The following is a 27,946-nucleotide window of genomic DNA, read 5'->3' as shown; positions in this document are numbered from 1 at the left end:
GGGATCCCCCAAGCACCGCACGGGCACGCTTGGCTGTAGAAACATCATTACTTGAAGGTAAGAGTCGTGGAAGCGAGAGGAACCAGTCCCCGCATGCATTAAAGCTTTCTGTAAGTAACCAGAAACCATGAAGGAACTCTCTTGTCAAAGGCAGCTTTCCCATTAACCGCATCATAACTCAGAAATGCTCTAAAATATCTCAAAGATTGTATCAGCAAACACGAAGCATCCAAATGTGAATGCTGCATTCAAACACAAGACCAAAACACGTGTGTCAGAAAAGAACACGTCATGCCTTCTTTCATGGGTCAGATAAAGTTCTGCGGAACAGGTCCCACTTGCCTGCACCGAGTTCGAAGTTCAGAGAAATTGGTGTTTTCCAGTAGGAGGGACTCTGTCCTGAAAAACATACTGGAGAAAATGTTTAGCTCTAGTATTAAGAAAAGGGGTGCTGACAGAACCAGAAAGGATTGAGAGAAAGCCCACAAGACAGACTCAGAAATAGATCATTTACGTCCAGAAACAGAAATTCAGAGAGCTCCATGTGTTATACCAAAGAGCATGCCGGATGGTTTTGATCAGTCTACTCCTGCACGAAGACAAAGAACCACCCACAAGATGCTCCCATCTCTCGCACCAACATCCAAGAGCAGGAGTTGCAGGGGGCAGATGCTCCTGCAGAAAGGGCCGCTGTGCAGCAGGGAGGTTAAAGCACACGCAGCCCCGCAGCGGCGCTGCCACACGGGCACCCGCCAACCACGGGTGGATTTACCTCCCGCCCGATTACGTCCTGTCTCAGCGCATCTGCTGGACCTGCACCATAACTCAGCAAAGTCTTGCAACCACCCTAAGACAGGCAGCTAAAAGGACTGTAATTTTTTTTTCCTTACAGCCAATGCATTTGTAGTTATTTATACAAAGGTATATTCTGGACTTTGCATTATTGCTCACTAGAATAGACGTTAACCTGAATTTAAATTATAAAACCGGGTTAGGTCAATATGAATATTCATTTCAGATTTCAGTTAGGTTCATTCTTGTATATCCAGCATTGAGAACCCACAGGTAAATTCCACATACTAACCTATTTTGCTCAGTTTCTTTTCCTCTTTAAGTTGTCAGGACAAATAATTCCACATTATGTCACACACAAAATCAAAAGTATTAACCGGTTTCTTTATTTAAGGAAGTTATTGGAATGTCTTAGGAGATCTCCATAGCAACCATGCTGTGCCAGTAAATGCGAGTTCACCAGGACAGCACTGTCGCTGCTCCGAACACACTGAGAAACGATGAGAAAGCAGCCAATGTCAGCAAATTAAAATATTACAAGCCCCCACTATTGCAAAACACTGCCTAAGAACATCTCGGCTTTGTATCGAGATGTTTGACCACACTTGCTCATCTGCAAAGTTCCCGTTGTTCTTTGCAGTGGCTGCACACAGGCTCAGTTCAAAATTACACGAGTTAGCAAAGCCTCCGATTTCAGTGCCTTTCCCTGACTTGCTCATCACTGCTGTTGGCCCAGCGCGTCCAGGGGTGCAGAGGACGCTCCACCGGAGCAGGAACCGCAGCGGAGCCCGCGGCAGCCGGCCCGCACGAGCCAGCGGAGCCGCTGGACCAAGCCGGGCTTGCGCACGAGAGAAGAGGGGTTTCTCCAAGGGCCTTGCAGCACTGCTGCCAGCAGCCGCTCCGCTCGGCACTGCCGCGCTCCCGCTCCACCAGGCACGGCTCGGGCAGCACCGCGCGCTGCGGGCGCCGTGCGGGCGCCGTGCGGGCAGCGGGGAGCTCTGCCACAAGGCCAGGCAGCCGCCCGGGACCGCGGCCGTGCCCGCTGCCCGCGACACCCGGGGGGCCTCTCCAGGGGTGCCCCTGCGCCGGGCCCTGGGGATGCCCGGGAGGAGGCCGGGAGGTCCCGCTCCTTCTCCCCTCGCTTCGTGGCGTGGCCCGCGGCAACCGAGCCCCGCACCGTGAGCGCGGCACGGGCGCGTCCGCGCCTGCCTGCGCTCCCGAAAGCGTAATTTAAGGAAAAACATCCATTTACCACAGGAAAAAAAAAAAAAAAAACAACGTGAGTTTTGGACACGTAGTGTAACGAAAGCGACTTCTTCCCTTCCCTCCGCGCCGGCCCGGCCCGAGGAGCCCCGCGCGGCGGCAGCGGCCCCACAGGTGGCGCCGGCCCCGCGCGCCCGCCGCCGCTCACCGTCCTCGCGCTCGTCGAACACGGGTCTCTTGGCGGCGGAGGCGCTGGCGCCCATCCTCTTCTTCCACTTGCCCCAGTGGAACATCGGGAGGCGCGGCGGGGCGGCGGCGGGCGGGCATGCCCCGCGCCCGGCCCCGCGCCCGCCGCTGCCGGAGCCGCCGCCGCCTCACGGCCGCATGGCAGCACCAGCAGCGCCCGCCCCGCTCCGCTCCGCCCGCAGCCGCCTCACGGCCGCATGGCAGCGGCAGCAGCAGCAGCGCCCGCCCCGCTCCGCTCCGCTCCGCCCGCAGCCGCCGCCGCCTCACGGCCGCATGGCAGCAGCAGCAGCGCCGCCCGCCCGCACCGCAGCGGCCGCGGCGCCCGGGGGCGGGACGCGCCGAGCCGAGCCGAGCCGAGCCGCGCAGCGCCCCCAGGCGGGCAGCGCCGGGCCGGGCCGGGGCGCTGCGCTTCGCCCGAGCTGGGCGGCACCGGCAGCCCCCGGTACCGGCAGCGCCGCGTGGCCGAGGCGCGGGTCGCGGCCGCCCCCAGGCGGAGCCCCCGGGCCGGGCCGGGCCGCCCCGCTCGGCGGCGGGAGCGCGCGGGGCCCCCGTGGCCGCGCAGGCGGCTCCACCCGCGCGGCGGGCGGGCAGACACGCGGGATTTTGTGCCTTGCGAAACAGGGGCTTCATTTAAGCAAGCGGATAGTTTAGAAAATCAATGTGTTTTTCTTGTATATGGGATCCGCTGCAACAAAGATATTTATTGCATTGCACCTGAGATGCTACATGGGAAACTGCAATATAGAGGAGGAGGAGGAGGAGGAAGGAAACAGGCCTGAGGTCAGCAGTTTGGGGCTGAGCTGATCGTGTGCGCTTGCCACCATAAACCTGCAGTACCAGTGCCTGGGATAAAACCAGAGTTCCCGGGAGAAAAGAGGGCTCCACGGTCACTATCGCAAGGAGCGGCCAGCACGCAAGTCCCAGCACGCTGCAGCCCCCGCGCTGCTGTGCGGCGCGCTGAGCCAGAGCAGGAGTGCTGGCGGGGATCCGCGCGGGGCCGTCGCTCGCATGGTGCCACGTCCTGCAGGCGCTGCGTGCGTTGCACCGCGTACGCGCTGAGCCTGGCTGCATCTCCCAGCTCCAGGGATTTACTGCCTCCCTAGGTGATAAAAACCAGTATTGCAGCAGAGTCCTGGAGAAAATAATGATAATTCACTCCAAGCTCCTATGAACTTGCTTTCACGTTTGCTCAACATCAAGAAGTAATGTGCTTACAGTGCCATCTTTACAGCTTGTGGAACTGACACGTCTCGTCCAACGCCTAATTAAATACATTTCTCACAAATAATTTCCAATGTTAACAAATGACAGCAGGATCATCATGGAAATGACAGCTCTTCAGCCATTAGACTGCATTCGTTGTCCCATGCGTGCTTTGATAGTTTCTGAGATGCTGCTCATAACTACTACTCTAATTTAAAACATACGCTGCTTTCTTCTATACTGAGCTTTGAAATGGATATATGTTAATTATTGTACTCCTTATAGAATATTTGCTAAGAGTTTGTCATTACTTTAAAAAGCCCAAAAGGGTATAACATAAGAACTCTCTCCCAAAGGCAAAGAATAATTCTTAAAAGAATTCCTACCAGAAATAGGAAAGAATAGTTCTCAGACAAAAACACAGAACATAGGCAGTAATTTTTACTTTGTTTAGGCATAGCTTTGGTTGTAAATATACTGCAAATCTCTGAGCTATCAGCTTTTTTTTTTTTTTTTTTTTGCTAAAAATACAAGATTCACTACAGTAGGGGAAAAAAAGGGGAGAAAGAAGTATTTGGTTGTCCAAATATCAAAGGAGAAATTCATTTCACCTTTCTTCTTAATTCTTTTACCTGGGAAATTGAAGAGGTTTCAACCAGCTTTTTTTAAGCTATGCTTCATTACAAGTATAATACAGCTTCAACATTATAAAGTCAAATAGGTTTTGTTTTGTTTTGTTTTCCCAGTGCAATTCAGAGCACTGCCAACTACATGCTACTCAAAATTCCTGACAGTAATATAGGCTAAATAAAATCAGAACCTCTTATTTACTCCTGCGTTATAGGAAATCAGCCACTGGTGTATATATATATGCTAACAAACACTGCAAAAATCAAGAAATGATGGTCATCCTTAGAAAGTCTGCCTACGAAATTCATAGCATAATTCATAGTCAAAGCAATATGAGAAAAATAATTTTGCAAAGTTACCCCAGACTTCTATGGCATGGCAAAGAATCTGGGCCGCTAACAATGGCATTCAGGGTATTTCACCCTTGGAAATTTGAAAATTATGTTTTGATGATCCAAATTGTTCATGATGCTCCAGCCAGAAAAATCATGGTTTTGCTTGTCATCTTAAACCGTGTCTGACACCACCTGGATGATGAGATGTCTGTGTAGGAGGGGAAAGGAGAGGTAAACAAAGCCCAACTTCATAGAACACGTGGAAGGAAAAGAGCAGAGAAACAACGCTGCTGCCAGGAAACAGTCTTCATTATATTATTATTGTCTCTAAATTGGGTGGTGGTCTTTCCTTTGGGCAAAATCACCACAGCTGCTCATTTCATTAGTACAGGCGAATTTCATATTTAATTTGCAAAGACTTTGTGTACATGGTATTAGATAATCTTTCCAAGGTTAGATACTTCAGTTCCATTCCAAATGCAGTATGCATGTCTAAAGGCAGCATTCAGAACCAGTATAGCAACGTGCGGTGAAGGGTGACCATCCCTCAGGGAACAGCTCAACACAGACACCAGCACAGGGCCTGGAACGTGCAGGAACGCTACGGACACCTGCACGCTGGAACGGATACCAAAGCTCTCGTATCCGGATGCAAGGAGGGACTTGCAAAAGGCAGAGCTGGGATCTACGTTTGGAAGAGATTTTTTCCATCTGTGTTTACTTTTGCTTATTCTCTTTTTCTCACCGATTTCAGGAAATCAGCTCTTTTGTTCATTTCTCTAGCTATGAATTTATCTCCAACCTACTGAATTACAAATACTCAAACCAAACTCACCAGGTTTTTATAATTGCACATCACCCATGCTTTGTCTCATCAAAATCTCACTGATGCTCAGCAGAGAGAGTGACAGTTTGTTGCACTGGGAGATGTGGTACCTAATCTGGGCCAGGCCAAACAAATCCTGCAATTATTCTTTCAAGGAAAGGATTTGTATCAGGAATTATTTAACCTAATCCTTTTAAAATGAGAGAATTTGAAGATAATGTTTGAATTTTTGATCCGTAATCTCACAGTTAAGCTCACCAGCATAGTCCTTGCAGGTTATCATTCCAGGTTACTTACGCTTCCTTCTCTGTCTGCCTTCCAGTCACAGGGAATGAGGAATGGGGAGTGGGGATTGTTTCCTTCTCCCGTCAGTATAAATCAGGATCAGCTTCCCTGCTGCTAACGAAGTTGTGCGGCCTGGAAGCAGTGAGCAGCCTGGAGTGCCAGGAGCTTCAGCAGTGGCTCTTTCCAGTGACCTGATGGAAACGGTTTCTAAGCAAAAATGCTACTGTTTATCGTAAAACTGCAGAGGAAACATAAAGTAGTATAAGACCCTCCTGAACAGCAACGTGCCTAAGATGATGACAGGACTGTTACTGTGATGCATAAAACTCACGTGCTTTCTTCATCTAGGAGGCCTGCAGAGAAAAGCCTGTGTTTACTCGGAAGAAGCCCTCTAAAAGAGCACAGGATTCTTTGGTAAACATTACTTGAAGTGGAGATCTCCCATGTTTTCCTGTCATCAGTGCTTCTGTAAATAGTGCCAGTTCTATTTTTAAAGGTGCTAACAGCACTGGCTCTGCTCCAGCTGCTCCAAAGCCGTTCTGCATCGCAGCGTTAGCTGCGGGCGCCGTTGCGCCCGGACGCGGAGGCTGCAGCGCGGGGAGGCCGGCAGCGCCACCCGGGGCCTCGCCAGGCGGCGCAGGGCAGTGGGCACCGGTGCTGGCCCTGCGGCCGCGCCGCGTGGCGGCTCCGTGCGCTCCTGCACGCTCGGCCCTGCGGCCGCGCCACGTGGGTGGCTCCATGCGCTCCTGCACGCTTGGCCCTGTGGCCCCGCCGCGTGGCGGCTCCATGCGCTCCTGCACGCTTGGCCCTGCGGCCCCGCCGCGTGGCGGCTCCATGCGCTCCTGCACGCTTGGCCCTGCGGCCCCGCCGCATGGCGGCTCCATGCGCTCCTGCACGCTTGGCCCTGCGGCCCCGCCGCATGGCGGCTCCATGCGCTCCTGCACGCTTGGCCCTGCGGCCCCGCCGCGTGGCGGCTCCATGCGCTCCTGCACACTCGGCCCTGCGGCCGCGCCGCGTGGCGGCTCCATGCGCTCCTGCACGCTTGGCCCTGCGGCCCCGCCGCATGGCGGCTCCATGCGCTCCTGCACGCTTGGCCCTGCGGCCGCGCCGCGTGGCGGCTCCATGCGCTCCTGCACACTCGGCCCTGCAGCCGCGCCGCGTGGCGGCTCCGTGCGTTCCTGCACACTCGGCCCTGCGGCCCCGCCGCATGGCGGCTCCGTGCGCTCCTGCACGCTCGGCCCCACGGCCACGCCGCACACGTGGCTGCCGAGCGCCCCGGCACGCGCAGCCCCGCGGCCTCCTCGCCTGCCCTGTGTCCCTGCAGGGCCGCATCGTTGCTTCCTTGTAGCTTGCGGCAGCCTGAACCGGGCGGCAGCTCCGTGCTCAGCACCCCTTCCTCCACGATGGCCTGTCCTCACCAGCTCTGTGTCATCTTCCGCAAGGAATTCCTTTCTGGTACATCTCAGCAATGCAGCCCTTCACAGCCTGGGTAATTTCTGTCGTCGTCTTTTGTGTTTGCTCTCATTTACATGTCTGTTCACTTTTCTGCCTGTAACATTTATCTAGGTTACCCAAATGTCTCACTAAGAAATTAAGAGCATATGTTACTGTATTTTAATCAGACTCATTCTTAGAACTTGCGCAGCCAGTTCTTCCATTTATTAGCATATTAGGGATCTATATAAAACCATGGAAAGTAGCTTTATATAGAAAGAAACGGCTCCTTTCGCATAATCCGGTGAGCAGGGCTCCCCAGTGAGGCTGCAGCAAGCTCTGCTGCCCGGCACAGCAGCGTGGCCACAGGCCGGGCCGCGGCACCCGCCGAGGAGCTGCTGCGGGGCGGACAGCGCGGCGCAGGCGCGGGAGCTGGGCGGGAAGCACCGACACCCCGTCCCGGTGACACGGAGCAGACACGGGGCTGGGCGGGCAGCGCTCACACCCTGTCCTGGGTGACGCGGAGCAGACACAGGAGCCGGGCAGGCAGCGGGTGCCCTGTCCCCGGTGACGCGGAGCAGACACGGGGGCTGGGCGGGCAGCGCTCACACCCTGTCCTGGGTGACGCGGAGCAGACACAGGAGCCGGGCAGGCAGCGGGTGCCCTGTCCCGGGTGACGCGGAGCAGACACGGGGGCTGGGCGGGCAGCGCCTCCTCGGGGCTCCTCTGGGACGCGGCGTCGCGCGGGGCTGCCCGGGACGCGGGGACTGGTGGCACCGCAGGGCCCCCTGCTGTGGCGGGCGGGACGGCCCCTGGCGCCAGCCCCGGTGCCGGCTGTTCCTGTCGCGGCCGCAAGGTGTTCCTGTCGCGGCCGCGGGGTGTTCCTGTCGCGGTGCCGTCTGTTCCTGTCGCGGCCGCGGGGTGTTGCTGTCGCCGTGCTGTCTGTTCCTATCGTGGCCGCAAGGTGTTCCTGTCGCCGTGCCGCCTGTTCCTGTCGCGGCCGCGGGGTGTTCCTGTCGCGGCCGCGGGGTGTTCCTGTCGCCGTGCCGGCTGTTCCTGTCGCGGCGCCGGCTGTTCCTATCGTGGCCGCAAGGTGTTCCTGTCGCGATCCTGTCGCCGTGCCGGGTGTTCCTGTCGCCGTGCCGCCTGTTCCTGTCGCAGCCACGCTACCACCGCTCCCGCCCGCCGGCTCCTTTGCGCCCGGCCCGCGTGTCTGTTCGGGGGCGGGGCCTGGAGGGGGCGGACCTTGGCGCGGGGGCGGGGCGGGCGTTGCCGCGGCGACGCGGGGCCGCGCGGGCAGGTGGGCCCTGAGGCGGCGGCAGCGGGGGCGCCTCGCGCCGGGGGCGCCCGCGGGGCTGCGGCGGCCCCGGCGGCTCCGGCGGCTCCGGCGGCTCCGGCGGCTCCGGCTGCGTGGTGGGGCCTGGGGAGGCGCCTCGGGCTGCGCTGGGCTGCGCTGGGTTTTGTTTTCTTCTTGTTCTCGAGGTTTCCAGGTGCCCTTTGCAAACACCCGAACGTGTTCCCGGTGACTTGGGAGAAGGGCCAGGGAGCCCAAGCCAGCCCTCCTGGTGCCCTTTCCTGAGGGAGGAGAGCAGGGCAGCCCCAGACCCCAGGCGTTGCCGTGGTCCTTGGGCCCTGCCATGACCCTTGCGGCCCAGTGTCGGGCGCCCGGGCAAGCCACGAGCGTGACGGGGAAGGGGGACGGAGACATCAGTAAGAGGCTGGTGAACGTTGGGCTTTCCGAAGGGAGCTTGTTGATGGTAACGCTCTGTGCCTTCCTGCTGCACGTTTGGAACTGTGCAGGAAAACCCTGCCGGCGGGATGGGCTGCGGCTTTCCTGATTTGCTACGCTTATAAATACATACAAAACTCCCAATAATGTGTTTTTTTTTTCATCTTATAATGCATCAGCGTAGCACTAGGGGCAACCTGCAAATTAATAATGCAAAAAGAAACTGGTTTGATAGATGCTCTTTCTTCTTCACTGTATTTTTTGGTTGTTTGTCTCAGCTCGTGACTTGCCTTCGGCTGATCGGTGTGATTTACCAAGCCAATCCTTCAGGCTTGCTGGCGAATGGATGACAGCTCTCCTGAGGAGTTTCATGGCCATGGTGATAGTTCAGAAGATAGATATCTTGAAAAGAGGAACTCGCTTGGTTCGAATTCATCAGAAGAGATCAGGAAGGCTGTTGAGAAGTGTCTGTCATCTTCCTCACGTACCCTGGATGTCAGCAGGAAAAACATCCAGCATCTCACCGAGGAAATCTATAGGCTGTCCCACATGAAGGTGAGCACGCTGTTATGAGTGGCTCTGCTAGCCTTGGCCCAGGAGCAACATGAAGCACTTAACGGTCACTGCTTTGTCAGGCAAAACCCACAACTCTTAGCTGTGATTATTAATCCCTGCTTTCTAAAACAGCCCTTATTAATTAAATCACTAGATGTGTCATTTACAGAATGGTGTTCCCTTTAGCAATGTTCTTTTCATAAAAGTATAGAGCAGCTTCGGTTTTCACATTTAGCATTTTGCATGCCAGGGAACGGTCTGTCTGCTGCTGGCTTTAAAACTTATTTATGTTTTTCTCTATTAGCACTTTCATCTGGAAGGAAATGTCATATCGGTGATTCCCAAGGATTTATTTCAGAAGCTGCCGCATCTTGTTTGGCTGGATCTCCGGTACAACAAGATTAAAACAATTCCCCCTGGAATTGGCCACCACAGGTAGGATGCTGGGTATGCTGATAATTTAATAACAATTGTATTTTCCTTCGATTTGCATTATACAATTTCATTGTAGGAGTCAGACATTTATATGGCTTTGTTTGTGATTGACCTCTGCTCAGGAGAGGAGTAATTAACCTTTTTTTTTTTAAATGTGTTTAACTAAACTAAAACTCATGTAACGAACGTAATCTGTGTTATTCACCTAAATTCATCCTCCTTGAGGAATCTAAGACCTGCTACTCTTTTCATGTAAGTCTTTAACTGATTCCATCTGTAGCATTTTAAGGGAGGTGAAAGCTGGGACCCCAAGCACCCAGCCTCCCGCGTCGCGCTCTGACAATGAGCAATAGTTCAGTCGATCAAAGAATATTATTAATTAATCTTTTTGGTGGTTGTCTGACATACTAATAACTGCAGGAAGGATTAATTAGCAGTCACTGGTCTGTAACGCGTTGCAGTGAACCTAAAAAGCACATTTGATCTAATTTTGCCAAAATTAACTCCACCATTTTTTTAATGTCCTTGAACAATTCCTTGCTTCTCACTGAAAAAATGGAAGATGACAGATCATAACACATGTTAATTAACAGGAACAGAGAAATGAATTTATTACTGGGTGGAGAATGGCCCAACGCTGAGGAAAGTTAGCGCGCATTTATGGTTGTAAAAGATTGATTTCTGTGAAGGGTGGGCAGTGAGGAGCAGAGGCAGCCTCTGACCAGCGTGTGCTGCAGAATCTTCCAGAACAGTTTCATGGCATTTTGTGATGAGGACAAGGTGCTTAATAGTATTATAAAATCACTTATTCTATGGGATTTGTGAAACATATTTCTACATTTGATTACACAAAAAGATTAAATTAACATTAAGCCTCTGAAAATAGCTGAAAATGTCCAATTTAATGATGTTTTTGTATCTCTTAAATACATTTTTGTCAGTTATTTTTGAATTGTTCAGGCCTGCCAGCACCTTCCTTGCAGATATCCTTCCGCAGAGCGCTGGCTCAGTGCGTAGCTGAGCGCTGCCTGTGAAGCTGTGGTGGTCTGTGTGCAGGCGGAGGGAAGCCCCAGGAAAGGCCTGCCCTGGGGCGCCCTCCCGGAATCCCCCGTCTGCTCGTTAGGCAAACGTACACTGCATTGGTTTGTGTTTGTTCCTTGTCTTCAGCCAGCAGGTCAGTTCTTAGAAAATGCATATCAAAACTACTAGTTGACTCAATTTCTCAACGTTAACGTGATTTCACTTCATCCTTATCATTGAGTGTGATGTGTATTTTAAGATGCTCAGAAATTCCAAGGATGTTCGTGACTGTGAAGAAGCTGGAAGTGCAGCTTCCATTAAAAAGCAGAGGTTAACAGAAATATTTTGGTAGCTTGGGAACTGTTCCACTGACCCTTGTGGTTGTTTGAAAATCTTTTCCATTGGTTTTAACAGATATCATGGTTTGAGTTTGTCCAAGTCAGCACAAAAGCATCACCTCCGTTACGAAGGCGATGTCTTAGTGCGCAGAGCAAGGGAGAAGTACAAGCCTTGTAACATTTTTTATGCAGAAATCTCTGAAATCTGGCATATTGGTGGGCAGGGATCAAGGAAGGCCATGTGCCCTGTCATGGTTGCTGCAGACATTACACTCTTTCAGCAAGAGGGAGCAGGGCCAGCGCTGGCCGTGATGTGGCCAGGCCGTGGCTCTGGGACCCTCAGACAGCAGGGGAAACCCCTCCATCCCAGCGGCACCCTGGAGATCAGCAGGAGTCTGGATTCTGGAGTAAGGAATCCCTTGGCATTCCCATGGAGCTTTCTCTTGTTTCAAAAATCTTATGAATATGGTGCTTAAATTTCTTGACTGAATTGAAATGTCTAAAAATATCACCACAAATGTTAGTCCAGAGTTGAACAGCTGCCAAAGTGTTTTTTTTTTTTTTTCTAGAGGTAAAGAAATATTATGACAGAAACTACTAAGGTTTGCTTTTGCTTATTTTGTTGAATTTTAATGGTAAACAAGCTGAAAAAATGGCAACATTTAGAAAAGTGAATGGGCTTTCATTTACAGCGGGTTGAGATTTTATATATGGCATGGACAGTGCATTTGAGATATCAAATTGGTATATATCATAATCCATAAATTGTTCTGATAAATAGATGGATATTACAAACTGCTTAAAAGAATGTGATTGAAATTGCACAATAAAGCGTTCAACAAACCCAAAGATCCTAGAAGTACAGGTTTCTGTATATTCTCTGTTTCTATTTCTGGCTTCCAATATAGGTTGCCTTTGTTTTTTTTTTTTTTTTTTCAATATCCAGTCTGGTTGTTCCTGCTCTTACCTCTTCACCGGTTTTCTGTCTCAGCTTAGTCAGTGGTCCCTGTTTTCATATACATTACCCTTTCTTGAGATATGTTTCTCTTTCCAGTTACCCAGCTAATTCTTTGTCTTATTTTACCAAGCTTTATTAAATTTTATCTCAAGACCTTCACGTTTTCAGTCATCTTGAGGAGTGGTGTGAAATGGCCTTTATTTTTATTTATTTTATTGTTTCCTTCCTATCTCTACCTGAATTTGTTTATTTGCTTCCCTGCTGTGTCTGGATATAAGCAGGTAGGTGCTACGAGGGGAAAAATAAGTGACTTCCCTTTGCATGAAATGTCCACGGTATCCTAAGTACTTAAATGATCGGAGGCAGCCTGTACATCTGAGTACGGTTACTCTGTACAGCAAGTCCAGAAATTTTATTTGCTAAAAAATAAAAATCATTTTCTGAGCACAGGCAACCTCTAGTTTTTCAAAAGCTTAGAATTTGCCCAAGTATTAGCAGATTTTCATAGAGATAGCAAAAAATACATATGTAACATAAATGCCTAATCCATGCTAAGTTCCTAGTCTGTTTCCAAGAATGGAAACACTAGAGCTTCTCAAAAACAAAAAGACAAAATTAAATATAGGTAGAATTTTTTCTTTCTAATCTCATTACCAAAAATGGCTGAGCAGTTTTAGCTCAAAATTAGCCTGAGAAACACACTCAACACCCCAAACAGTTGAAGCTCAGCAAAATAAAAAAAAAAAACAAAACTGAAAACAACATGTTTATAATTGGAACAGTCTAGCAGTTATACCAGTGGTGATACAGTGGTAAACGAACTTTGCAGAAAAGAGATAAATGCTGAGTATTAGAGTAGTATATAGAGGGTGTAAACGCAAACATCAGTGTTGTACCAGGGAGCTTTAGGGCATGCTAGTCAAGACATTTCTAGCACTTGTGTTAGCAATGGACTGGCATGGGTTTGCTTGAGGGGTCCATTCTGTATTAGGAAACAAAAGGGAGAAAAAAAATAAAGAGGAAAAATACTCTTATGTTAATATTAACTTTGTTTTTACAGTTGCTACTATTTTCTTTTTTATTGCACAGGCAACTAAAAACTCTACTTTTAGAAAGAAATCCTATAAAAGAGCTTCCTGCAGAACTTGGTGAGTACTCGCATCTTTTTTGAATGTATCTTTTTTGTATATTGGTTTTTAATAATTATTTCTTTAGTTAAGCTTTGGAATATTTTAATATTTATCCCAAAAAAAGATTGTTCTTAGCTTACCATGAACATGTACTTTAAGAGAAAAAATAGGTGTGCTACAGTATTAAAATGGTTGTCTTCCTTGGACTGAGAGAAGATTTGTAGTAATAATCAGCAGTGTTTTGCTCGTGAGCGTTCAGTGTGAGTGCTGTGAGCGCACTGGAACAAAAGCTCGTCTCGCGGGGCGCAGGGACGTGGCCGGGCACCTGCGCAGGGACACGTGCTGCTAAACGTGAGCCGGGAACTTCTAAAGCAATTTCTTACGTGTAAAGATGCCTTTGCAGTTTGTGACTTAGGCTTGTGCTAACTCTTTTTGAAATAGCAATTAGCACTTTAGAAAACAACTATTTCCAGATGAAACATTCCTAAGCCAAACAGAGCAGGTTGCCTGGACTCTAGGGATCGCTGGAGATGAGACAAGAGGGAGCTGTGAGGAGGAATCCCCATCTTGCTGACAAAGTGCTGAGTGCTGTGGGGACTCCTCAGGCTGTCAGATTTCTTGTGACATAAGCTTTGATTTTTCTTGACTCACCCCTGTTTGATGTTGTCTGGGCTTTGAAGCCCTGTGCCATCGTAGAGGGAGATTAACCTCCAAAGCTGCCTCTTGAGTCTGGCTTCTGAAACCAGGACAAATGGCTTGAACCAAGTGTGACCATGCGATTAGGCCTGATTCTGTGTTGCTCACAGTGCAGCTGTTCAGACCACACTTCAGCACGCTTGCATTGAGCGCTGTTTGCTGTTCCGTGTATTTTTGCAGCTGCCTATACGATAGCCCACCCGGGCTCACTGGACTCTGTTACATAAATCCTGACTTTCTGACCCTGCCTGCGTGAAGCATTGTACCTGTTTCAGTTCCTGAGGTGCATACCTGCCAGCACTAGACAATTGTGTTCTTACATCCAAGAACATCCTCGCGTGCTGTCATGTTTTCACGGTGCTTTCTTTTTGTGCTAAGCCGTACGCAGCGCACATCCCACTGCTCCTCAGTGGTGTGTGAAGGATGCACGCAGGCACAGCAGTGAATATGCCTTCCTCGCACTCATGCTAGCCAAGACTACCAGTGCCATTGCTAAGATTTCAGCAAGACGTTGCTGAGGTGGTCCTGATCTTTCTGCTTTCCATGTAGTTATAAACCAAGCTCTTCAGAACTTGAACTATCCCCATTTACAATTGTTTAATCGTGATGTAGCAAAGTTGAATCATTAAGCTGTCTTAGCAGAGGTAAGTGCCTTAGCCAGGCCTTGGCAGAGCGGGCACGCTGTCTCTGAACGTCAGCCAGAAGCTAACGTGACACAAAGCCCCTGCAGGTAGCGTTCACTGCCTTTCCTGAAGGACTGCTCTGCCATGCATAGTCCAGGGTCTGCTTGACTGCTGCAGCCATTTACTGCATGGGAGAACATTTACTACATATGAGTGCTTTACACCAGCAACATACAGAACATACCACCTTCATAAATATAGGTGACAAACATAGCATACTGTCTTCAGAAATTTACTATGGAACAAGCCATTGCCTTTGGTCCCCTCCCAGGTGGGTACATCAGGGATGTCAAGTACCAGCTGATGTTGTGCCCAACCATGCTGTGCCAGTCCTGGCATCGCCATCAGGCAACAAGAGGTCTGCTGGTCAGTTACTGATGCACCAGAGCATTTTGGTTCACAGGACATGGAATAGGGCAAGCTGAGGGGTCAGCGAGTAGGCCAAAAAGGTTTCCTTTTCTTGGTGACCATCTGGTGATGGGCTTCTTCCCCTAGGTCTTTCCAGGGTTAAATCTCCTCCCATCCTTCAGGACTTCTCTTCACACTGCATACTCTGTGATACGTATTTGTTGTGCTATAAGCTTCCCAACCAGATACCATTCCATCACGAGAGAACCCCTGTGCCGTGACAGGCCCAGCCAGCCTTGCAGAGCTCCACGCCATGCGGTGTGTGTGCAGGTATGGACATGCTGGTCCCTGGCTTACTTGGTGTCATCCTTTCATGCATATACAGAAGAAAAACGTGACCCGCTCCTGCAATTCAGATGCTGTTTACTCGGACACAGATCAGCCGTACTACCAGCTCTGCTTTGCTAGGTAAATTTTAGCAGGACCCTGAAGCTGGGCTGACTCCTGCAAAGTCTGGCTCCTAGGAGAAAGAAGGAGCGCTCAGGTGTTGAAGCATATCAGCAGGAGCCCTTGAGCTGTCTCAAGCCAGGGTTGCACTCGTTGCCTCTGCAGCCCTGCAGTTGTGCATAAGGCTGCTAGAAAGGAACGGCAAGGGGAAGGGCAGAGAGCATGAGCTGTTCCTTTCCTGCTGGGCCTGAGGCAGCCTTCTACTAGAATAACCCCGCTCTTCTACCCTGGACATAGTAGTGACTGAACCAAAATACATTTCTGGTGATTTAATCACCCATGCACCTCCCAAAGCAGAGTGGTCCTCTGGTATGCTGGCATTTTTGCAGTAAAATCATTTCATGTGAATTGTTTCCATTTTCTGGACAGCTCCTCGGTCAGGACGCTCTTCCATCAAAACACTTCGGCCCTGGCAGGTTTCCCAGGCCAGCCCCGAGCTGCGGGGTGTTCCTAGCAGTGAGAGGTGGATGTGTTTCTGCCTGATTGCTGTTGCTGCAGCTCTCGGGTGCCGCCGGGGAGGCCGGCAGCGCTGCAGGCTGAGGCGCTGTGCGAGGCCGGCGCTGAGCAGGAGCCGCAGGGCAGGAGGCTGCCCGCGCTGCCGGGGTGGCTCCCCAGGGCTGGCGCTGCCCCGCAGTGCCGCCGCGCAGCCCTGCAGCAGTGCCTGTGGCACTGGCAGCTCCATTGGCATCCGCAACTTGTGGGTTCACTTCAGTAGTTTTAACCGTCCTGCGGATCCTGGTTAAGAGCGGCAGGACTGTTCTGTGGGTGACGCAAGGGTGTGCGTCCACCCCCTTGGCAAGGGTGTGTGTCCACGACCTTACTGTTCGCATGTGTTGCTTTCAGAAACACGAGAGCTGCCTCCCTAGCTGAGTGAGGGCTGTGTGGAGGGTCCCACAGGGTTCAGGAGTTATCACCTCACAGCATGTTTTAGTTACTTACCTGTGGGTAGTTTTTACTAGATTGTCTGATTTGTCATTTGTTCTGAATTCAGAAATCAAAGATGAAAAACTTGTTGGCTGGCCACATGTTTCCCGAGACGATGCCTGGGCCTTGGCAGCGCGCGCCAGTCCCGCGTGCTGGGCTGCTCCCCGTGTTGTGCTGCGCTGCATTGCAGCTTTGTGAACCTACAAAAGCTCCCCAACCAACACATGAAAAGTATTTAATAGGAGCTACGCAATATGCTTACTACATCTCTCTCGCTATTATTAGAATTTAGGAATGTTTCTAGCCCACAAGGAATCCCAGCGGGTGACACGGTAAAACGTCCTGGGCTGTCTGTGCAGGGCTGCTGCGCTGCCGCGTGCCTGGTGCAGCGCGCTGCAGTGTGAGTGGTCGCGTGCGTGTCCCCAGAGTCCCCTCTCGGCGCCCAAACCATGTCGAACCTGAGCGGTTTGCAGCAACATAGAGTCAAGATTTCGTTTTCCTAATACAGAAGCTATTTGTATGATTCATTCTGGCCATGTCTGCTTAAAAATAGACTTAATTTCTTAGTACTAAACCATTTTAAATTTAATTGCATTCCCAAATAGTTCTTTATGAGGTACATTTTCAAAGCCATTTCTTTTTTGGTGATGATGTAGCTCTTTTGCGTCTACATTGTGTTTTATGATTATTTGAAGTAATTTTCTAATTTGTGAATCATGATAGTATGAAAAGGCATTTTCGTAGTTGTAGCTCATTTAGCAAATTTGGGTGTTTTAGCCTGTTAGAATGCAGTGTGCTTACCAGACCTCTGAACTTTATCTTTCCTCGTAATCAATGCCGTATTGAAAGCAATCAACGTGACTGAGCAGAGCGCTGGGACTGCTTGTCTGTTTGACAGAATCTGCTTGGATGGGAACTCTAGGGATAGATTCCTTCACAAGATCAACGGCAGTAATTGCACAGCAATATATTTAGTCTCTGCGCATTGAACAGAGATTTTCAATTCTGCGCACTTCTGTTGCTCTAACGTAATTATGGCGCGCAGCACTGCAGGTCTGTTGCATTTTTAGTCCGTGGTCAGGCAGTTCCTCCTTTCATGCCTCGTCTCCTGTTTGACCAGTTTCCCTGCCTGGAGCGTTTCCGCGGAGCGCGGTGCCCGGCAGCTCCCCGTGGAGAGGCCTCCTTGGAGCTCGTGGCCCCGCGCGGCGCAGGCGCCCTGCGAGCAGCAGGGAGGCGGCCGCTGCCTGGGGCAGCCGCGCGTGCTGCGGTTCCCTTCCCACCTCACGTGTGCCCAGCATTTCCAACCAAGAATTCTTTCCAGCCCGTTCAGTTCCAGTTTCTCCACATCAACTCTGTTTCAATGTGAGTGCAATTTCAAAATAACGATTCAGACACAGTTCTGGTTTTCATCTATTCTCAGTTTGAATTTGTGAGTACAAAATAATAGTTCTGATTTAAAATGGAGAATTCTAACAACAGTCTGGGGCAAAATAAACTTTTATATTTTTTACCAAGATTTGAATTGAATTCGCCTCAATTTTCAGTGAAGTTACTTTTATATTGGTGTTGGAATGGCAAAATTTAATTTTTCCTCTACTAGTATGAAGTTACCAGTGAACTCTGACTCAGTGGCTGAACAAAAGACCAAGTAAATTATGAAGAAATCAGAATCTAGTGGAATAGAAAGACTTCACCTGGGGGCCTTTGTTTTCAGATTCAATGAGACTGGGATAACTCCACTGGCTGTGGCAGAAGAGGGTGTTGAATACTCCCTGTTAGTTGTGTGTGTTTTTATGTGTAGTAGGTTGTACTTACTGTCTTCTTAATGCAGAGAATCCATTTGCACTTGGATCTCAATCTTGCTGCAATGGAAAGGGACTGAGAAGGATCCAACCGTTCTCTCCATCCTGATGCCTGGAAGAATCCCTTGTGTCCCCTAGTACCTACCTCAGCTGCTCATTTTATTCAGTTATTTCCATGCTGGGTTTTATGTTGTCTTTCTGTTAAGTGCACTTTGTTGTCAATATTGCTAGAGCTGACATTTCTAGAGAACTAATGTCAAATGCACTTATTAATGTCGCTGTAAAAGTTGTTTTATAACATTCCTTTCAGCTTTAATTTCTGGTAATTTAAAATCAAATACCTGTGCTATTAGTAATGTATTTGTCATTCCTGCAAGAAAGCTTATGCAAAAAAAAAATCAAAGAGCAAATGTGCTTCTTTACACTGCAGTGAGTAAGGCAGAAAGCAAACCCAAACCTGCTCGGTGTTATAAGCAGCGAACCTGTCCAAAGCAGGACAGCTTAAGCTAATATCTGCAGTCAAGCTGTGCATGGGATTTTAAAGTGTGATACTACTAATATAATGTAAAGAAAAAAACTTATTCTGATTGAAAACAGCATTGAAAACCTGAATCTAGTCAAGGGTGCAGTTCCTAAATATTTTATTTTATATTATGCAATTAAAAATAAGCAATGTCATAACTGAACGCTGATGGCAGATTATTTTTTTAAAGAAAGCTGGTGCATTTATGTTTTGAAAGATTTACTGGTAGTTTATAATAACTGAATGTTTTGATCCATGTAAAAAAATGCTATTTTTTTTAAACCAATGGAAAGGATTATTTCAGTTAGCAGCTAGCGTGCTGGAGACTTGGTAATTCCAGCACTAGCAAATCCAAGCAATGCAGTGGGAACATAAGAAGGAAAACTTTAATTCCCTTTATTTTGTATGAATGAAATCAATAGAGGGTGACCTATCAGCACCACAAATCCCATTCCCATGTGAGTGGAGGAGCACAAGAACAGCTACTGGAAGAGTGTACTGTTTGCTCAGCTACAGTGAGAGGGCTCTTTTTGTCTTGAATGAGGAGAAAACTGGTCTACAAGATGGACGCTGCATTTCTGGTTTAGTTCAGAGGTTCGTTCCTACCTTGAGAGAAAACATAACTTCTTGGCAGAGCAGGTGAAAGTTTTCGTTGAAGGTTACTGAAGTGACGAAACACTTCTGCATGTCTGTGTGTGTTTGCATCTGATGCAAACTGTGCAATTGCATTTGAACTTTCTTTGTTTGAACTTTTTGTGCACAGAAACCTCTCACACTTGTGCACAGTCTTACACAGAGCAAATGGAGAAGGTTGAAGTTCTTAGCAGTTATTTTCAAGGACAAACATTTTGATGTATCTCAGGATAGTCTGTATTAGCATCTTGAGTAGCCTGAGATTTTGAAATGAGAAATACAGCCCATCATTAGGTAATAATATTAGATATTACAGACTGGGAATACTATGCATGTGTAAGAGTATCAGTCATTCTTTAAAAAACATTAGGCTTGGCCAAATAAATACAGTAGTACACAGTATCTGCATATGTAATTATGTCAATCACTATAGAAATCATTGTAATCACCATAAACACAAATCATTCAGTTTTATGACTCAACAGCTCTATACATCTGAATGTGAATACTCTCATCTTTCAAAACATTCTTAAAATTGAATCATTTTTCACAGGAAACTTAACTTCATTGACAGCTTTGAATCTGAGACACTGTCCCCTAGAATATCCACCCAAGGATGTCCTACAGAAGGGATTAAAATCCATCTTGTGCTTTCTGCGAAATTCTGGGCCTGGAAAATTCTGTGTAGAGCCAGCTCGTGCAGGTATGTTGCACATGTCTTTGTATATATTTAATTTGTTTTGGAAAAAAGCATGAACCAAGGAATGCTTTCTCTTAGCTTTTTCACTAGTATCATCAAGTCTGTATCTGAAATGGATACTGACAGCTCAAATAGATGCAGAAAATATTGCTCAGGTATCAATAAAGCAATTTGTATATTTTAAATCCTTAAGTGAAGGAGAGGTTGTGTTTTGTATCATACCAATAATGAGTCTTGATGGTGTGTGATGTGGTTAGAGAAGCAGAGGACTGTTCTTAGCAAAGGCCGCGCTTCAGCGTCAGCAGGAGAGGAGGACGCACAGAGGGGGCCGGGCAGTTCCATTAAGATGAAAAATCCCTCAACTGCATGCAGGAGGCTTAAGAAGAATGGAGAGGAAAAGTGTATAAGTAGATTATGTTTTATAAGAAATTGGATATAGGGACCGTTGAGATACTAGGAAACTGAATAGAATGTGTAATTAGCATAAGAATGAGAAAAAAGGAAATCTAGTACTTGGCTTAGAGGGAAAGAGTCAGTTAAGTTATAGGCTGGTCAGTGTTGCTCCTATTTCAGGGATCTGTCTTATTTGAAATACTCAAAATACTGCAAATGCTAAGTCTGACATAAATGCCAGCGACTGTGAGGCTCCTGCAGCAGCTTTCCCTGCAGCCACGAGGGGCCCGCGGGAGCAGCGCTGGCGGCCGCGACGCGTGTGGAGAACGTGTCTGCTTCCTGCCCAAGGGAGTGAGGAGGGACAGAACGGTCACGTTTAGATGCAATCTCAGGCAAAGACCTTCCTAGTGTGGCATATACACCGTAATTAATTTTACCAAGTATTTGATTCTGTACACCCACATATCAGAAGCCGGTTAATATTTTCTGTATTTTCATATTGTATTTGAGCTCACACTCTTCAAAGACAGGCAGTTTGTCCTTTATCTACAGATTACCCTTTTGCCTTTTTTTTCCTCAGTATTACAGTTATAAATTTATATAAGGAAGGTAAAATTTAAAGTTGTCGGGAGAGATGAAAAGATGTAACATTTGCATTATTTATGGTCAGATAGATTCCAGAAGTCATTAATAATGGAAAAACTGGGCATATTCGCACTGAGGACCTCTTTTCATGCTTAAGCTTTCCTATAATGAAGCCTAATTACTATGGATGCCATTAATATCAGATGGGAATTAGGCATGTTAAAATGTGGCATCATTAAAGGGAACACAGTAAATCCAGAGGATGAATGAAGCACTTAAAATGCTAAGGCATATGGTAACATATAAAATCATCAACTCGAAATACCATGATACTGAAAATGGAGGCAAAATACTACAGATTTATAAATAAAGTCTGTGTATTTTTATTGTCTTAATTCCACAATTGTTGTATGATAGAATTGCATCGTGCCAGTTTCCAGAACTTCACATGGTTAGTCACCTTTTTGCTTTAAGACTTGCTTTTTAGCTCTTGTTCTGAAACAAATCCCATCCCCGCAGTGCTTGTGACTTACCCTCACGGGCCCTCAGGCATCGCCACGTCTCGCCGTGCTGTGACCCACGAGCAGGTAACGCAGCTCTCCTGTGCACACAGTTTCTCCTGCCTTACCAGGGCTTAATGTTAGTACTGTTTTTTTTCTGTTTTAGCGAACATTTATCTTAACATGCACAAAGATACATTTACTGACATTGCAAGTCACCGAGCTCTTAAACGAGATTCTATGTTTAGATATCGTCTTTACTGTCCACGTATGAAATGCTCTGGCTTTTATACCTGTGGGGGTGCTATTTTTTCATGTCCTCTCCATGCAGTCCCATGCTGTGTTAGGGAACTCGGGTAGCTCAGTGGATAGTGAGTTAAACTGTCTTTGAAGACCGAAGGAAAGCTTGTTTCAGACTGCAGATCTTGTTAGCTTCGCCCTGTTCCTGCTGTCTCCTCAAGAAAGGATTGTGCTAGTTTGGAAGAATCACTGCAGGTCAGGAATGAGGTTAATTGGAAGGACCGTGCATGGATGTATAGTGAGCACCTGCCTGCACAAAGTGTACCTCATGCCTGCCCCAAAATATTAAAGCAGAACTAATTTTGGAAGGTTAGCACATCTTCCAGTAAGGGAACCAGCGATTCAGGCCCGTTAAGATGCAGGATTGCTCTTGCAGGTACATATTTGTCTTTCTAAAAGCCAAATCTTAGGTTAATGCCGGAATAGAAGCTTCAAGTTTTGCATTTCACAGAACTGCTTATGCTGCAAGGAGCAGCACAGGCCATTGCTAAATACTGGGAAGGAAAATCCAGGAGTTGTTATCTTCTTAGCAAGGAAATCAGTGGCCTGTGGAAGCAGATGAGCTTCTTTAGTGATTTTCATAAAATACTAGTATTTGAAAAATAAAAATATGCAGCATTAATTTAATTTTTGCTGCACGTTCCACATGAGCATCTGTCATGTTCACTGCTGCATCAGGGTAGAGCAGTTTGCAGAAGACTAAAATGAAAAAAAGATTCATTTAAATTGTGCTCAATGTAGTAGAAGCCTATGTTTTTTTCCTTAACATAGGCCTAATGTGAAATATAGGTGTTTAATTGATATTTGTATCAAAATAACTTTTAGAGTTGAAACAGGGAAAAAAGACAGAAATGGGAATAAAATGCCAAACTATTACCATTAATTTCAAACAAGAAATAATGACCATTACAAATACCACCATCAAAAGTATGCCTTTTAGAGACTTTGACAGCAGTTGTCTATAAGTAATCTTTTTCATGATTGAAATATTTTGGGATGCTTTAGTCCAATAAACTGAGCTTTCTGTAGTTTTCAAGTGGACTTTTAGTTAGCAAATACGTTATGCAAAACTGGGGCAAAATACCTGTGCAGTAGAGTGCAGATTCTTATTCTGCTTTTCCTCTTTGCCATTAAAAATGTATTTATTGTTTAATTGTTAACTAAAGGTAACATTTTTAACTGTTACTTAAGGGAAAAGTTTAGTAGTGAAAGCATGTCTCTGTTAAAGAGAGAAACCCTGGAATGCAGGAAAACGCTCATCCTGGAGAGATCCGGCCGAGCAGTTTCAAATAAAATCCTGGTAACGGGGTTGGGAGTGCAGGACTCAACTGAAAGGCTTTCGGGGTTTTATTTTAAATATGTCTAAACTATGAAAAAAGGTTATCCAGCTTTTATCTGTGTAAGATTAATTTGTATCATTTTCTGTAGTCACTTTGTATATTCAATATCAGCAATTTGGAATTAATTACAGTTGATCACTCTTTAGGATACCATGTGAAATGAGATTTGTTTGGGAATTAGCAGCGTTATTTCTGACAATAGTGTATTGTTTCTGTTCTGTTTATATTCATGATACACATGCTTTTACACTTGTTTTATGCTTGCTTTTAAAATAACTAATATATTTAAGAACTACAGTTGTTTATTTCTTTAGACTCCCATTCAGTGGCATGCAGTTTTAAAAATGCTGGAGACTTTGTTAGTATTCTTCAAAATATCAAGTCAAAAGCATTTTTTTGCTGATTTATGTCTGCCTCGGAAGGTAGGGCTGCACGTGGGGTTTTCTACAGTGTTATTCAAACACTATAGATTTGAATGACAAAATGTAGTTCCAGAATGTACTCTGGGACAGCTTCATAGCTTATGTTACAGTGTTGGTTAATGTTACTTTAGATAATGGTGTATTTAAAGAAAAATAATCCTTGGCTTTAATGCTTGGACTGTGTGGGCATGCCCGTGAAGTCGGGGAGGTTCTGCGGCCCTGGGGAGCGTGGGGCTCCCTCCCACGCGGCCCATCTGCTCGGGAGGCTGCAGCGCCTGCGCGCGGTGCAGGAGGGCGGCTGAACGGGGCCTGCGGAGCGGCCGGCGGGCGTGAGGGCCGGGCCGATCCCTCGGGACGCTCCGCAGCCGCGCGGGGCCAACGGCCGCGTCCTGGGCCGCGCGACGGCCGGCGTTGGCGCTCGGCGCGGCAGCCCTGCGGCCCGGGCAGGGCCTGTGGCCATCACCACTGCTGAGCTTCGCGCTCCTGCGGCCTCCCGCAGCCTCTAGTTACTGGTAGCTTGGCTTTGCGTAAGTGTAAATCGTGGTTTTGAGGGCAGTAGAGATGTAGCCTGAAATTACTCATCCTATGTAAATAGAAGAGAGTGCTGCGTAAGCTCAGCTGCATGCAGAGGTTAATATTTATAAAGGAGTAATTTGAGATAACGCTAAGCTTTTTTAATGCAACCCGCAGTAAAGCTTTCATCAATACTTCATTTTTTTTTTTTGTATTAAATTACATGTTAAAACTGATTATGATAAACGATCTTTCCCATTTTGGCTCACAGATGGCATGCAGGTACCTGATTATTGTATCCTTGCCTTATCCTCTGATACATGCAATACATTTTTTGTGTTACCACAGAGCTCTACCTTTAGTTGTATGTCCTGCAATACATGCAGTACGTATTTATACTCGAATCCACATTAAGAGGCCATCAATGTTGCACAAAACTGCACAATGAGATAATGTGTTAGATACCTTTAACTCTGCCCTAGTTTTAGTCATAATTTCCAGGATTTTTTTTTCTTCTCAGAATGCAAAGTAGAGTTAAGTGAGATTTTCAGCTCATGTCCCCTACTCCATGTGCACCAAAAAAATCCTTGTCATTTATACAATCCATATAAGTGATAAGGCCATGGTTTAAATGTGCTGAGGTCGGTGGCACGCTTGCCATTTCATTCCCCAGGTACTGGGTCAGTGCTGGAATGAGGCTCCCCGTGGGATGCCGGGTTGTTCTTTGCCAGGCGTGTAGACACGGAACAGGAACTAGGCACCTGCGGGAAAGAGGAGCGGAGACTCCTGGTGAGACTCCGTGTCTGCAGGATCCTGACAACTCCCGCTGCTACCTCGGGCTAAGGCAGAGGGGTTCCGCGCTGCCCAGAGCGGGCGGAACCTGGAATCAGCTCCCGCGCAGTGGAACTCATAAAGAGCTGGGTGAAGAGTTTACCAGATTATGAGGTGCAGAAATCATGAAACAAAAGGAAGCCACTACTCTGCTCCCATTTATCAGTAGACTATTGAGTCTAAATGTTTTCATGTTAAAACATGAAAAATCTTTGAGAATGAAATATGTATTAAAAGAAAACAGACCAACAAATCCCACTTCTGCTAGATTGATTATGCCAGAAAATACTGTTTTGCTTGAAGAAGTTTCTGATGTAACTGATAAATAGAATTGCAGTAATCTCTTTTTAATCCCTATAGAAATGCCAGCTATTGAAAAGCTAAACCTGACTGAACTGTTGCACTCCAGTTTGGATTTATCAGACGAGTGGCCTAATGAAGAGGAAAAGCTAAGATTTCAAAAGTTGAAAAAAGAGATTATAAAACATGAGAAAGAAGAATTTCTTGCCAACAAACATTTTGTTGTACTTCATGATTTTACTGAAGCGGGGAAAAAACACAGAAGAAGAGAACAGCTCTACTCAAAGTCAGCTCATCTTTGCAGGTGACTGCAAGTTGCACATAATGGCACATAATCTTAAACTACTGGAAGAAAACCCTATGCATTTCTAATGGAAAATATAAAAGCATTTTAATAAGTGGCATTCCACTTATGGTCACATACGAATTTGATGGATAAATTATATTTATGATGCAAGTATATAGAAAGCAAAAGTCAAAAATATGGCTTGTCAAAAATTAAAAACCCGCTATCAGTCTTTTATATTTTCCTATTTACTTCTTCCCATTCCTACTTTTGTAATTCTATCCTTGAAAAAACTTGCGATCGCATTATACTGAAAATCAATAGAATTTAATAATGGAGACAAAGGACTTAAAACTCCTGCAGATGTTGATTTTTCATTTCTAGTATGTGTTGCATGCCTAATAACTATGTTTAAATGGAGGATAATACATGAATTCCTTTGCATTTGCATACAAAGCATTTGATAAATCTTTTTTCGCACTGTATTCAAAGAATGCAAGCCACCTTTGGGAGAACTGGTTTGTGCATGCTTTCTGGAGAAGGGAGGTACTTTTTTGTGTAAAGAGGAGAAGAAAAGCATTGGAAATTTGCCAAATTTGACCTTTCTGTTATAACTATTTTCAGTGTTTACCGTGATGTCAATGATTTTCCCTCAGTATTCAGGAAAATGTTTACTGCTGTGTAAAGATTGTTTCCCAATGTTAGCTTTAAATGGACTAAAGCTAACTAAACTTTTAAATATTGACCTTTTTCATTAAGTTTCATATTTACAATGAAGTTAGGAAGACAACTTTTACACTAGCTGTGCACTTTTTCTTGCTGTCGCCGTTCCTGCCTCCCCGGCCTTCCCTGCGCGCTGTGCCGCGGGGCAGCCCCAAGCCCCGCGCTGTGCCATGGAGCAGCCCCAAGCCCCACGCTGTGCCGCGGTGCTGGCTCGCACCCCGCACTGTGCCGCGGGGCAGCCCCAAGCCCCTCGCTGTGCTGTGGTGCTGGCTCACACCCCGCGCTGTGCTGTGCCATGGAGCAGCCCCAAGCCCCGCGCTGTGCCGCGGTGCTGACTCACACCCCGCGCTGTGCCGCGGTGCTGGCTCGCACCCCGCGCTGCGCTGGCCCCGAGGGCAGGGGCAGCCCGGCCCGGCCGGCGGGGCCGCGCTGGGAGCCGGGCTGAGCTCCCTGCCGCGCGGCGGTGCCTGCTGAACGTGGGGTGGCAGCCGGCCGCCCCGCGCGCCCCGAGCCGCCGTCTCCTCTGGAAGCCTCATTCCCTCGCCTGCTCCGGTGTCTGCACCAGGCAGGGCTGTGTCGTCTGTCATCTTTGATATTAATAACTCTCAGTCAAGTCAGGTTATTAGTTACAAATTTGCACTTTGAATGTGTTTATCAGCATCCTTAAATGTGCTCAGGTTTATTTGTATTATTTAGTTAAGATCATCAACCTGTTTGTTTTAAAAGGAGGATGCCCTCACAGCGAGATAAGCTTCCCGAGCTTCTCTCCTATGTTAAGATGATTCAGAGCAAGCAAGCTGAAGAGTATAGATCGGCAGCAGCAAAGGAGCTGAAAGGGGAACAAACTTTAACTGAACAAAGGAAAAAGCAAGTATTATAGTCAAAATGTTTTAATTGTAATATATTGGCCAGATTACTATTTATAAGAAAAGAAATCATTTTTAAAAATTATACTACAAGTGGAAATGCAAAGAGTACTTTTCTTTACAACATGGGATGCTCCAAGGCAACAAGGTGAGATACCAGATTTCTCATTGGAAAACTCTGATGTGGATCTCAGTTCATGCTGTAACTGAAGAGAGCAGAAGTCCCTTTCAGATAACTCAGGGTTCATATATTATGTTCCACAAAGCTTAAATGTATCTTCTTTATCTCTGCCGACAAAAGTCTAGAGCTAGAGAGCAAATAACTGTGCATATGACATGTAAAATGTGAAGCTTTTACAGTTTTATAAAAGGTACATACATACGTATACACAGACACGTATACAGGAGTGTATTGAACAAGTTTTGCTAAGGAACCATACATAGCTTTTCTTCCTGTGTATTTGCCCACCATATGCATGTATTTGGTTTGCTTTTCGGGAATCAGTACCCGAACTACAGACTGGCATTGGCATTATTAGACATGACAAATACTTTGAAGAAGACAGTGAAATTGAAGGAACAGAATTATTCCAGGTATATATCAGACAACAGTAGGTCAAGTAGAAGTAGCTTGAAACTTAGGACAGAAACAAAGAACAATTAGAGTATCACTGTGGGTGTCTATGTCATCTTTGGTTAATCTATGGGTGGCTAAACATGCAAATCGGCATGCTAACATTCACCTCTTAATGTATAACTTCAAAATTTGCTATAAATTAACCTTTCCAGAGATGAAGAAATGCTTCAAGAATGGGGAAGCCACACAAAGTTGATGAAAGAAAAGAAAGAAACATCGTTTAGATTTTCACCTGCAAATGCAGATATGGTATGTAACAGAAAATAGCAAGCTAGCAAACTGGAAAAACACCAGTGAGACCCTTTGACTTTTTTT

At 47.0% G+C, this 27,946-nt stretch overlaps 2 protein-coding genes across 2 annotated transcripts in view; one reads left to right on the top strand and one right to left on the bottom strand.

Annotated features, from left to right (window-relative positions):
• Positions 1-2,312, bottom strand: part of STK32C (serine/threonine kinase 32C) — a 75,624-nt gene extending 73,312 nt beyond the window's left edge. The window contains exon 1 of the mRNA XM_088520025.1: positions 2,204-2,312. Coding sequence (XP_088376151.1) covers positions 2,204-2,288 — 85 coding nt within the window. The 5' untranslated portion in view covers positions 2,289-2,312. The remainder of the gene's footprint in view (positions 1-2,203) is intronic.
• Positions 2,313-8,946: 6,634 nt separating this feature from the next.
• Positions 8,947-27,946, top strand: LRRC27 (leucine rich repeat containing 27). Its single transcript, XM_088520026.1, has 7 exons — positions 8,947-9,238; positions 9,543-9,673; positions 13,079-13,137; positions 19,789-19,938; positions 25,180-25,423; positions 26,855-26,995; positions 27,784-27,946. The coding sequence occupies exons 1-7, from the start codon at positions 9,026-9,028 to the stop codon at positions 27,896-27,898; spliced, it is 1,053 nt and encodes a 350-aa protein (XP_088376152.1). The 5' UTR covers positions 8,947-9,025; the 3' UTR covers positions 27,899-27,946.

Source organism: Tinamus guttatus, unplaced genomic scaffold (assembly GCF_059628265.1).
Source record: "Tinamus guttatus ecotype Peru unplaced genomic scaffold, ASM5962826v1 Tinamus_guttatus_pri_ptg000079l, whole genome shotgun sequence".
Classification (NCBI taxonomy): Eukaryota; Metazoa; Chordata; class Aves; order Tinamiformes; family Tinamidae; genus Tinamus; species Tinamus guttatus.
The sequence above is the reverse complement of the archived record's forward strand: the minus strand, read 5'-3'. Positions and strand labels throughout refer to the sequence as shown.